Source organism: Podarcis raffonei, chromosome 9, assembly GCF_027172205.1.
Source record: "Podarcis raffonei isolate rPodRaf1 chromosome 9, rPodRaf1.pri, whole genome shotgun sequence".
In the NCBI taxonomy this organism is placed as follows: Eukaryota; Metazoa; Chordata; class Lepidosauria; order Squamata; family Lacertidae; genus Podarcis; species Podarcis raffonei.
In genome coordinates this window covers 13,370,797-13,380,528 of record NC_070610.1, presented here as the reverse complement: position 1 = coordinate 13,380,528, position 9,732 = coordinate 13,370,797, and the positions used below count along the sequence as shown (strand labels likewise).

At 49.4% G+C, this 9,732-nt stretch overlaps 1 protein-coding gene across 1 annotated transcript; it reads left to right on the top strand.

The window, feature by feature from the left end:
- Window positions 1-2,244: 2,244 nt before the first annotated feature.
- LOC128421547 (uncharacterized protein K02A2.6-like) lies at window positions 2,245-3,332 on the top strand. Its single transcript, XM_053404505.1, has one exon. The coding sequence runs from the start codon at window positions 2,916-2,918 to the stop codon at window positions 3,288-3,290; it is 375 nt and encodes a 124-aa protein (XP_053260480.1). The 5' UTR covers window positions 2,245-2,915; the 3' UTR covers window positions 3,291-3,332.
- The last annotated feature ends 6,400 nt before the right edge of the window (window positions 3,333-9,732 follow it).

The window sequence follows — 9,732 nt, the reverse complement described above, 5'->3', positions numbered from 1 at the left end:
TCTACCGCTGTTTGCGCCAGCCTCTGAATCATGGGACTCCTACCTCGCTCGGTTCAACTCCTACCTCCAAGCCAACGAGCTGACAGAAGTATCAAAGGAGCGGAAGCGGGACCTATTCCTCAGCCTCTGTGGGCCTGAGGTGTTTGAGACGGCCCGAGCATTGGTTGCGCCTGAAGCAGTCCAGGCAACACCGTGGGACACAATCCAAGAGAAGCTCCGCAACCACTACGCACCAAAGCCATCCAAGATTGCTGCCCGCCATGCGTTTTACCACCGGAACCAGGCAGAGGCGGAGTCAATCAACAACTACACCACCGCCCTGCGACAGGCTGCAATGCACTGCGAGTTCCGAGACTTAGACGATGCCCTGATGGATCGAATCGTCTGCGGGGTCCGGGACATCCATCTGCAACGGCGTATCCTCGCCAAGCCAGACCTCACGCTGCAGAAAGCCATTGAGGAGCCTGTGGCCTCGGAAGCTGCTGAACGCTCCGCCCAGGAGATCCGCAAGTCCAGCAGCCCGCGTCTTCCTAGGCAGCCAGTTCCAGTGCATCACGAAGAGGCCAGCAGTGATGAGGCATCCTCCAGTGAAGACGATGAGGTGCACCAAAGCGGGAGCGCAGGAAGTTCCAACAGAAGTCCAAAAGCCAACCGGAATGCGCCGGCTGTGGAGGCAACCATTCCTGTGCCAAGTGTCGATTCAGAGACGCCATCTGTCGGACGTGTTCCAGAAGGGGCCACATCGCTAAGGTCTGCCGATCGGCTCCGTCTGACACCCCCCTTCACCGACTCGCAAGTCCAAGTCTTCACTCCAGTCTGCCAAGGAAAAATGTTTCACTCTCACCAACTGCCGCTGCCCGTCTGGAACCACGATTGGCCAAACCGACTCGCCTACGCGACGCAAGCTGAACATCACGGTGCTCATTGAAGGAGCTCCATGTGACATGGAGATCGACACCGGGTCTGCCCTGTCCATTGTGTCTTGGAGCACCCTCAAAAGACTGGTACCCAGAGTGTCCAAAAGGCAACTCGACTCTCACCGCGTACACCTGAGAGACTACCAGGGAAACGACATTCCCGTGGTAGGCGTTGGCTGGTTCCGGATCGCCTTCAAGGATTTTTCAGGCCTGCTCCAACTGGTGGTGGTCGAAGGTCAGCGGCCAAGCCTCCTAGGGCTAGACTGGTTTGATGCCCTCGGCCTGGAAGTTACCGGCATCAACTGCATCTCTAACACAGAGACTGAGAGTCTGGTCAAAGACTTTGCCGAGGTTTTTGACGGCACTTTGGGGCAATATACAGGTACGCCCATCTCCTTTAGCCTTGATCCACAAGTCGCACCCATCAAGCTAAAGCCACGCCGGGTTCCCTTTGCTCTCAAGGCTAAGGTGGACGAACAACTGGACAAGCTGATCTCCCAAGGAGTTTTGGAGCCGGTTGACCACGCCAAGTGGGAAACCCCCATCGTCACGCCTGTCAAGCCAGACGGGTCGGTGAGAATATGCGCTGACTATAAGTGCACGATCAACAAGGCACTTCAGCAGCACGCTTATCCGGTTCCTGTTGTCCAACACCTGCTGCATTCCCTGGGTGAGGGTATGGTCTTCGCTAAGCTGGACCTTGCCCAAGCCTATCAACAACTGCCCGTCGATGATGCCACTGCTGAAGCCCAGATGATCGTCACCCACCGAGGGGCATGCCGTTGCCGCCGGTTGCAGTTCGGGGTGAGTGTGGCTCCTGGCATCTTCCAAAGCCTTATGGAGCGTCTCCTGCAAGGGCTTCTGGGCGTGGTACCATATTTTGATGACGTCTTGGTGTCCACAGACTCACACCAGCAGCTGTTTGAGCGCCTCCGTGCCGTGCTGACCAGGTTCCAAGAGGCCGGGCTCAAGGTAAAGAGGGAGAAGTGCCAGATCGCTGTTCCACAGGTGGAGTTCCTGGGCTAGCTTATCGACGCCTCTGGCCTTCACCCGACCACATCCAAGATCCGCGCTATCCAGCAGGCCCCCATCCCAAAGAACAAGACAGAGTTGCAGGCGTTCCTGGGGCTGCTGAACTTTTATAACATATTCCTGCCCCACAAAGCCACGGTGGCTGAGCCTCTTCACCGACTCCTCAACACAAAGACGCCTTGGTCCTGTGGTCATTGGGAGACAGTGGCCTTCAACGCGGTCAAGGCTCTCCTTTCATTGGACAGTGTGCTGGTACAGTACAGTGAAGCCTTTTGGCATCACCTTTTAGCACCTTTTGGCATCGGTGCTGTTCTTAGTCACCGTTTTCCAGACGGAAGAGAAGCACTGCTCGCCTACTTTTCCAGGACGCTATCTCTGACTGAACGGAATTACAGCCAGCTCGACAAGGAGGCACTGGCACTTGTGGCTGGAGTGAAGAGATTCCATGAATACCTCTATGGCAGGACTTTTGACCTCATCACTGACCACAAGCTGCTCCTGGGCCTCCTCGCCGGTGATCGTCTAACTCCACCGGTCCTCTCGCCGCGCATGCTGCGATGGACTGTTTTCCTGGCTGCCTACCACGACCGGCTCGTCCATCGCCTGGGGAAATCGATGGGCCATGCCGACGCCCTCAGCCGTTGCCCTCTTCCAGCGTTTGTGGAAGACCCGGCTCCAGCTTCATCGCTCCTCCTGATTGAGGATCTTCTGGCAGCGCCTGTATCGGCTGCCACTGTGGCCTCCACATCTGCCCAGGATCGCACCATCAGCCGTGTGCTCAACTGGGTGTGGAGGGGGTGGCCACAAGGGCCGTTTGCATCGGAGTTCCAAGCATTCGCAACCAGACAACATGAACTCTCAGCTCATCGTGGCTTTCTGCTTTGGGGAGACTGCGTCGTGATTCCCCAATGACTCCGTCAACGCGTCCTGGAGGCTCTGCACGTTGGCCACCCGGGAATCATCAAAATGAAGGCGTTGGCTCGGTGTTACGTCTGGTGGCCTAACATGGACGATGCCATCACTGCCTGGGTGTCCGCCTCTCAAGCATGTCAAGAATTGAGGCCTGCACCACTGGCAGCTAAGGGACACACCTGGGAGACGCCAAAGACACCCTGGTCGAGGGTGCACATCGATCTGGCCGGCCCCTTTCACGGCCGGACCTTTATGGTAGTGGTGGACGCCTATTCCAAATGGCTGGAGGTGGCCCTGATGCCCTCCACCACTACCGAGGCCGCCATCCGAGTGCTGCAAGGCCTGTCCTTGTCTCCGACAACGGACCGCCGTTCACGTCAGGCACTTTTGAGTGGTATCTTTTGGGACTGGGCATCCGCCATGCCCTAACGGCACCATTTCATCCATCCAGCAACGGGCAAGCGGAGAGAATGGTGCGCTCGGCAAAAGACCGGGGAGACTGGCATGAGCGGGTTACCAAATACTTGTTCGTGCAACACATCACCCCTAATGCGGCCACAGGGCGGAGTCCTGCTGAACAGCTTATGGGCTGCTGCCTCAGGACACCGCTCAACCGGCTGCACCCGGACTTTGCCGTGGCCGAACCCCCAGGCTGTGCCAATGCGCCACGGTCATTTGTTCCAGGAAACCAGGTCTTTGCACGGAACTATGTGGGGGACATTCCTTGGGTGCCAGCCACAGTAGTGGGAGTCACTGGACCTCGCTCGTACCAGGTGGCACTCGAAGACGGACGCTTGTGGCGCCGGCACATAGACCAGCTTAGGCGCAGGGTTGGGGACTTGGACACTACCGTGGTGCCCCCAACTGCGCTCGTGGCTCCAGAAGAGACACTTACAGATGGCGAGGCTCCACCTACTCCTCCCTCGCAAACTGCCAGCGTGGAGCCGAATCAAGCCACTTCAGAGGGTCTGCCAGACTCACCACAGGCTCAGACCACTCCACTTGTGGAGGCTCCACCCACAGCAGTGGATCCAGGGGATTTGGTTTCAACGCCACCTAGGGTCGCACCACAGCCTCAGCAAGAATTGTGTGGCCCCCCGGACTTGGCTACCAGTCCCCAGCGGTCTGACAGAGTTTCCAAGCGCCCAACTTATTTAAAGGACTATGTTGTTGGACATGTATCACTGTTGGTCTAAGTATGTCAAATGGAACCGATATGCTTTTGTGCCTAATTGAACCATTATGTGTAGTGCTGTATATAAGGAAACCATTACGATTGTAACTAATGCCTTATCTCGGTGGGGAGGGGTGTTATATACTGAAGTTCTCACCCTGGGCCAGCAGGGGGATACTTTAGTTATGCAAATGAAGGATCGAAAAGTGACGTTCCGTGATTGGATAGTTTTGTATGCAAATGAAGGATTGAAAAGTGACGTTCAGTGATTGGATTGTTTTAGAAAATGGCAACAGTTGCATTGTTTTGGAGCTCTATATAAGCAGGCTGACTGAGCTCCTCAGCCTAGTTCTGTTCTGGCATCTGAATAAAGAAGAGCTGTTTAAAGAAGAGCTGTGTCGTCTGACATGTTCGCCCACAACTTAACAGGGAGAAAGGATTGAAGAGAAGTGAAAATGGTGGGGACAAAACGCGAGGAAGAAACCAAATCAATGGGGGGAGAAATTAGGCCCCTTGGGGATGATGTCTATTTATTTTTGTTGGTGCGTCAGCATAAATAAAGCAAAAACAATATATTTGTCGGGTTGTTGGTTGTTGTTTTTTGGAATTCTCATTTTATATTGTTACGTTGTGAACCGCCCTATGATCTTTGGATGAAGGGTGGTATAGAAATTTAATAAGGAATGAATGAATGAATGAATGAATGAATGAATGAATGAATGCTCTCCCCAGGGAAACATTCATGGCACCCACACGGTCAGCCTCAGATACCACGCTGAGAAAGATGTTTAGGTAGGGTCATTAATTGATATTAGATTAATATCTGCTATGATGGTTTATTTTGTTCAATTAACTAGCACAAAATACAAAATCTAGAATCTAATATTCATTTTCTTCTTAACTATAAGGATTTTTGTCAAGATATTGAAAAATTGTACTAATTAACTGATCAGGAATAGGCCTGCATTGCCTGTGTTCTGGTATTTGTGGCCAATCTGGACATTATGTTAAATATATTTTTAAGAATTTAAGAAAAGTCCAGTAGCACCTTAGAGACCAACTAAGTTTGTTCTTGGTATGAGCTTTCGTGTTCATGCACAGAAGAACAAGAAGAAACCATACCAAGACTAAACCTAGTTGGTCTCTAAGGTGCTACTAGACATTATATATATATATATATTTCTACTCCATCAGACCAACACGGCTACTTCCCTCAATCGAGAACTAAGTATCTTCAGAAATGGATAGTGAACAGCACTACCTTGGCTCTGTGCAGATACGGGATCCTTTGACTTCTAGTTGCCATGCCGCTGCGTTTGCTAGCTGAGCTCTTGCTTTGTTTAGAGACACCAGGGTTTACATGCAAGGAATTTCTCAGAATGGGACTCAGAATGCCATGTTCTCCAGCATTGCCCAACCTTCTTCTTTCATGCAATTTTGTAATTGAGAAGAAGAAGAAGCAGAAGAAGAAGAAGAGGAAGAGTTTGGATTTGATATCTCGCTTTATCACTACCCAAAGGAGTCTCAAAGCGGCTAACCTTCTCCTTTCTCTTCCTCCCCCACAACAAGCACTCTGTGAGGTGAGTGGGGCTGAGAGACTTCAGAGAAGTGTGACTGGCCCAAGGTCACCCAGCAGCTGATGTGGAGGAGCGGGGAATCAAACCCAGTTCACCAGATTACGAGACTACCGCTCTTAACCACTACACCACACTACACACACATAACATCAAGTAGAACTTGGTGCAAGCAGGAAGAGCTGAGATTTCAACTTAGGGCAGTGTTTCTCCACCTGAGGGTCCCCAGATGTTGTTGGACTACAAGTCCCATCATTCCTAGCCAGCATGACCAGTGGTCAGGGATGATGGGAGTTGTTGTCCAACAACATCTGGGGACCCACAGTTTGAGAACCGCTGGATTCAGGGCGGCACTGTTGGGCATTGCTGGGCACTTGCACAAGGACCCTCCCACTGCATGGTCATCAGACTGCCAGTTCTTGCTGCTTGGCATCACCACCTGTTTGCTCCTCCAGCTTTTCCCTTCAGTGATAGAGGGAGCAAACAAGTGTGGACAAGGGAGAAAGAACATTGGTTGCCACGTATTGTCAACTCAATCAATTAACCATCAACCATGCTAAGTCCAAGATTCTGATTTTCTCCAGAAGCCGGAGATTATACAAATGGAAGCTTGGTGGAGCAAAAATAGAGCAAGTCCTAAAATTTCAATACCTAGGAGTTATTTTTCAATACAATTTGGGGTGGAAAGCTCAAATTCAACACCTACTTAACAAGGCCAAAACCTTGTCATATGCGCTCCTCCGATTCTTCTTTTCAGACGGAGCTTTGCATGTTCCCTCGGCCCTAAAGGTGTTCAAGGCAAAAGTGGTTGCCGTGCTTGCTTATGCTGCCCCGCTCTGGGCCGTGATGACAGATCTTGCTCCCCTTGAGACTCTGCAAAGCCAATTCCTACGTCGGCTCCTAATGCTCCCCCTGTGCGTAAGCAACGCAGCCATGCGACTAGAATTGAAGATCGCATCCTTAGAAACTTGTCTTCAATTACTGGTTATCATTGTGGCATAGATTACCAAACCATTACCTTGTCCAATGCTTATGGCGAGATGAATTCTCTAGCCTTTGGACTAGTAGAATTCATGCCAAACTCCTGAGTTATGGAATCTCTCCCTCAGATTCCCTAAAACTAGACCAAACCACTGCTCAAAGATTGATCCGCCAAAGACTGGATGACATCGACTTACAGCGAAATTATACGCTGGGGGGAGGTGTTTGCTCGCCCCAGAACATTGGTATCACTTTAACTTACTGCGTTCCATCATACCTCTCCTCCCTTTCGACTGTTGCCCATAGACTGGCCTTCACCAAAGCGAGGTTTAACGTTTTCCCCTCCAATGTCCTGAGACATAGATTCTCAAAGGGCCAAGCCCCCACCGTGTGCGAATGTGATAAGGTGACGCCGGAGTCGCTCCAGCACATTATGTTCTTTTGCCCCTTGTTCAATGCGCCACGGGCAAATTTGTTGGGATCAATTATTCAGAAACTAGAGGGTACCCCACCAAAATTCCACCTTGCCCAAATCTTGCAGGACAAGGATACCCACACGACCCTGAAGGTGGCTAGGTTCCTGGTCGCTGTCCTTTCCCAAAAGCGACGCCAAGGAGCACTACAAGCTAATTAAGGCGTAGTATGCCTTTCCATCTTATAGTATTTTATTATTATAGTGGTGTTTTAGCGACTGCTTTTTTTTTTTTCCCCTACGGCACAAGCTGTCACTTATGTGTTGTTTTTACCTGTATGGGCCTATGGCCGTAATAAATGAAATGAAATGAAATGAACATTGGTTGTCATCTGCTCATTCACCTCTTGCCTGTTGCCTGGACAGGTGAGTAGACAATGGTGGCTGGAGAGCAACAGAACGAGGGGATGGACATATCATCCATCTAGACCCAACCTGAAATACCGTCAATTATTGAAAGTTTTTTGGGGGGCACATGTCAAAGAGTTCTCTCCTCCCCATTTGTAACAATGTCTAAGGATCCTCAGGTCAAAGGTGGAGATCCCTTGTCTGAGGAAATGAAGTTCAAATCAGGGGTTGGCCAGGAGGGGTTGGAGTCAGGATAGGCAAGTGGAAGAGAATCATGGTCGGGGCAGAGTTGGACAGGATTTGACAGGGTGTGTGCAGGTTATGAGGAGCTCCAGGGTCAGTCACAAAACAAGAGATACTGCTTCGTGAAATGGACCACCTCTCCCACTATGAACTGACCTGGACCCTGCCATTATCTTCTAAGGCCCTTCTTTGTGTGCCTCCTACATGACAGGTCCAGAGGGTGGCAACAAGAGATCTGGCCTTTTCCACAGTGGCTCTCCACTTGAGGAATGATCTCCTCAGGAAGTCTTGCCTGGGCGCCTTTGTTTCATATCTTTAGGTGACGGGCAAAAATGTTTGGCTGATTAACATTTCATGGCATTTTTAATATGTTAAAGATGCAGCACAGATGGTACCTCACCCCCTCAATATTGTCAAACATGTATAAAAATTTAGCAAATACTTCTTGGAGGTGTGGTGGGAGTAATGGCGACATGTATCATATGTGGTGGACATGTAGGAAGATCAAGGTGTTCTGGGGCTTAATTTACAAGGAGTTGAAAAAAATGTTTGGAATAACTTTTTTAAAAAGACCAGAGGCATTTCTGTTAAGCATTGTTGGCAGGGACATCCCGAAGGCCTTTAGGGAGGTATTCTTATATGCAACGGCTGCAGCTCAGACTTTGGTGGCAAAGTGGTGGAAGGAACAAGAAGCCCCGACAATAATGGACTGGCATTACAAGCTACAAGAATTTGCTGAAATGGCGCAGTCAACAAATACCCTGAGAGGCAATTTATGGAAAAGTGGGATAGATATAAAACATATGTTCAAAAATACAGTCAAGGTTCGCTATCTATGCTAGCATTTGATTGACGTTGGAGTGAGACTGAGCTGAGAAATAAGACTAAGCGCACATATTGATATAGGAATGTATTAGATAAATGGAACGAAATATACAATAATAAGAGAACATTCATTTGTAAAAAAAGGAATATACAATGGGATAGAAAGGAAGTCTAGTGTGTTGGTATGTATATGATTTGGGGGGATGTGTTTTTGTTTTTGTTTTGTTCTTTCTTTTTTTTTGTTTCATTTTCTTTCTAGGTATATAACATTTGTATATAATTTTTGTAAACATGTTGGAAATTATATGAGAGTAAGTCCTGTAATGTAATATGAGAATGATTGCTGATGTAATATAACAAATAAAATGCAAAATAAAAAAGGGAAAAATGGAAAAGTGATGCTGCATAAATCGAACAGGACCCAGTACAGAGTACAATCCTCAAATTACAGAATTGTGGAAGTGGGGGCCACACCAAAGGCCATCTAGCCCAACCCTCTGCAATGCAGGAATCACAGTTTGATGCCCCCCCCAACTTGCTCTGCTTCAGGACCCTTTGCCTATTGCTTCATTACAGAGGCCAGAATTTGATAGTTGGTCTTGTGGAGAAGTTAGCTTGCTTGTCTTCAGGGTAAATGACTTAAGAGGAATATTGATAGGAAACTGCCTTGGACAGAGTCAGACATTGACCCATCCACCTCAGCATCGTCTAAACTGACCGGGTTTCAGACAGGGGACATTCTCTGCCCCAGCTGGAGATGTAATCCAGGATTATCTATGAGGATGATGAGAATGCAAAGCAGATTGTCTAATCCTGTGCTATGGACACCCCTAGACTTGGGAGTCTTCTACTGCATTTCAAGGGATGTTGGGATTGTCTCCCTTTGGAAATGGGGCTGAATGAAGAAAGATCCAGTATAGAAACATGAGCTCGAAAAAAGAGAAGATTGACCTGCAGACGGAACAGCAGGTGCTTCCAAGTTCTGAAGAAACATGGGGGGGGGGAGTTGGGCCCAGGGTCAAGGTGGGTGGGTTGCCATGGTAACAATGGCCTGCCCTCCTTTGTGACATCACCTGCTTCTCCCTTAAAAGCCACCAACTACAGGTGTCCATTGTGGGTTTGTGAGGAGAGGCGGAGAGAGGTGTGTAGGTGCGGTTGGCGGTATTGGATTTGGATTTTCTTCTGATTTTGACTGTTTAAAGAGGAGGCGGAGAAAGCAGCAAGCATGCAGTCAGTTCCAGACCTTCAGGAAGA

Coding starts and splice junctions, on each gene's coding strand:
- LOC128421547 (XM_053404505.1), top strand. CDS start 2,916: ATGAAGGCGTTGGCTCGGTGTTACGTCTGGTGGCCTAACATGGACGAT.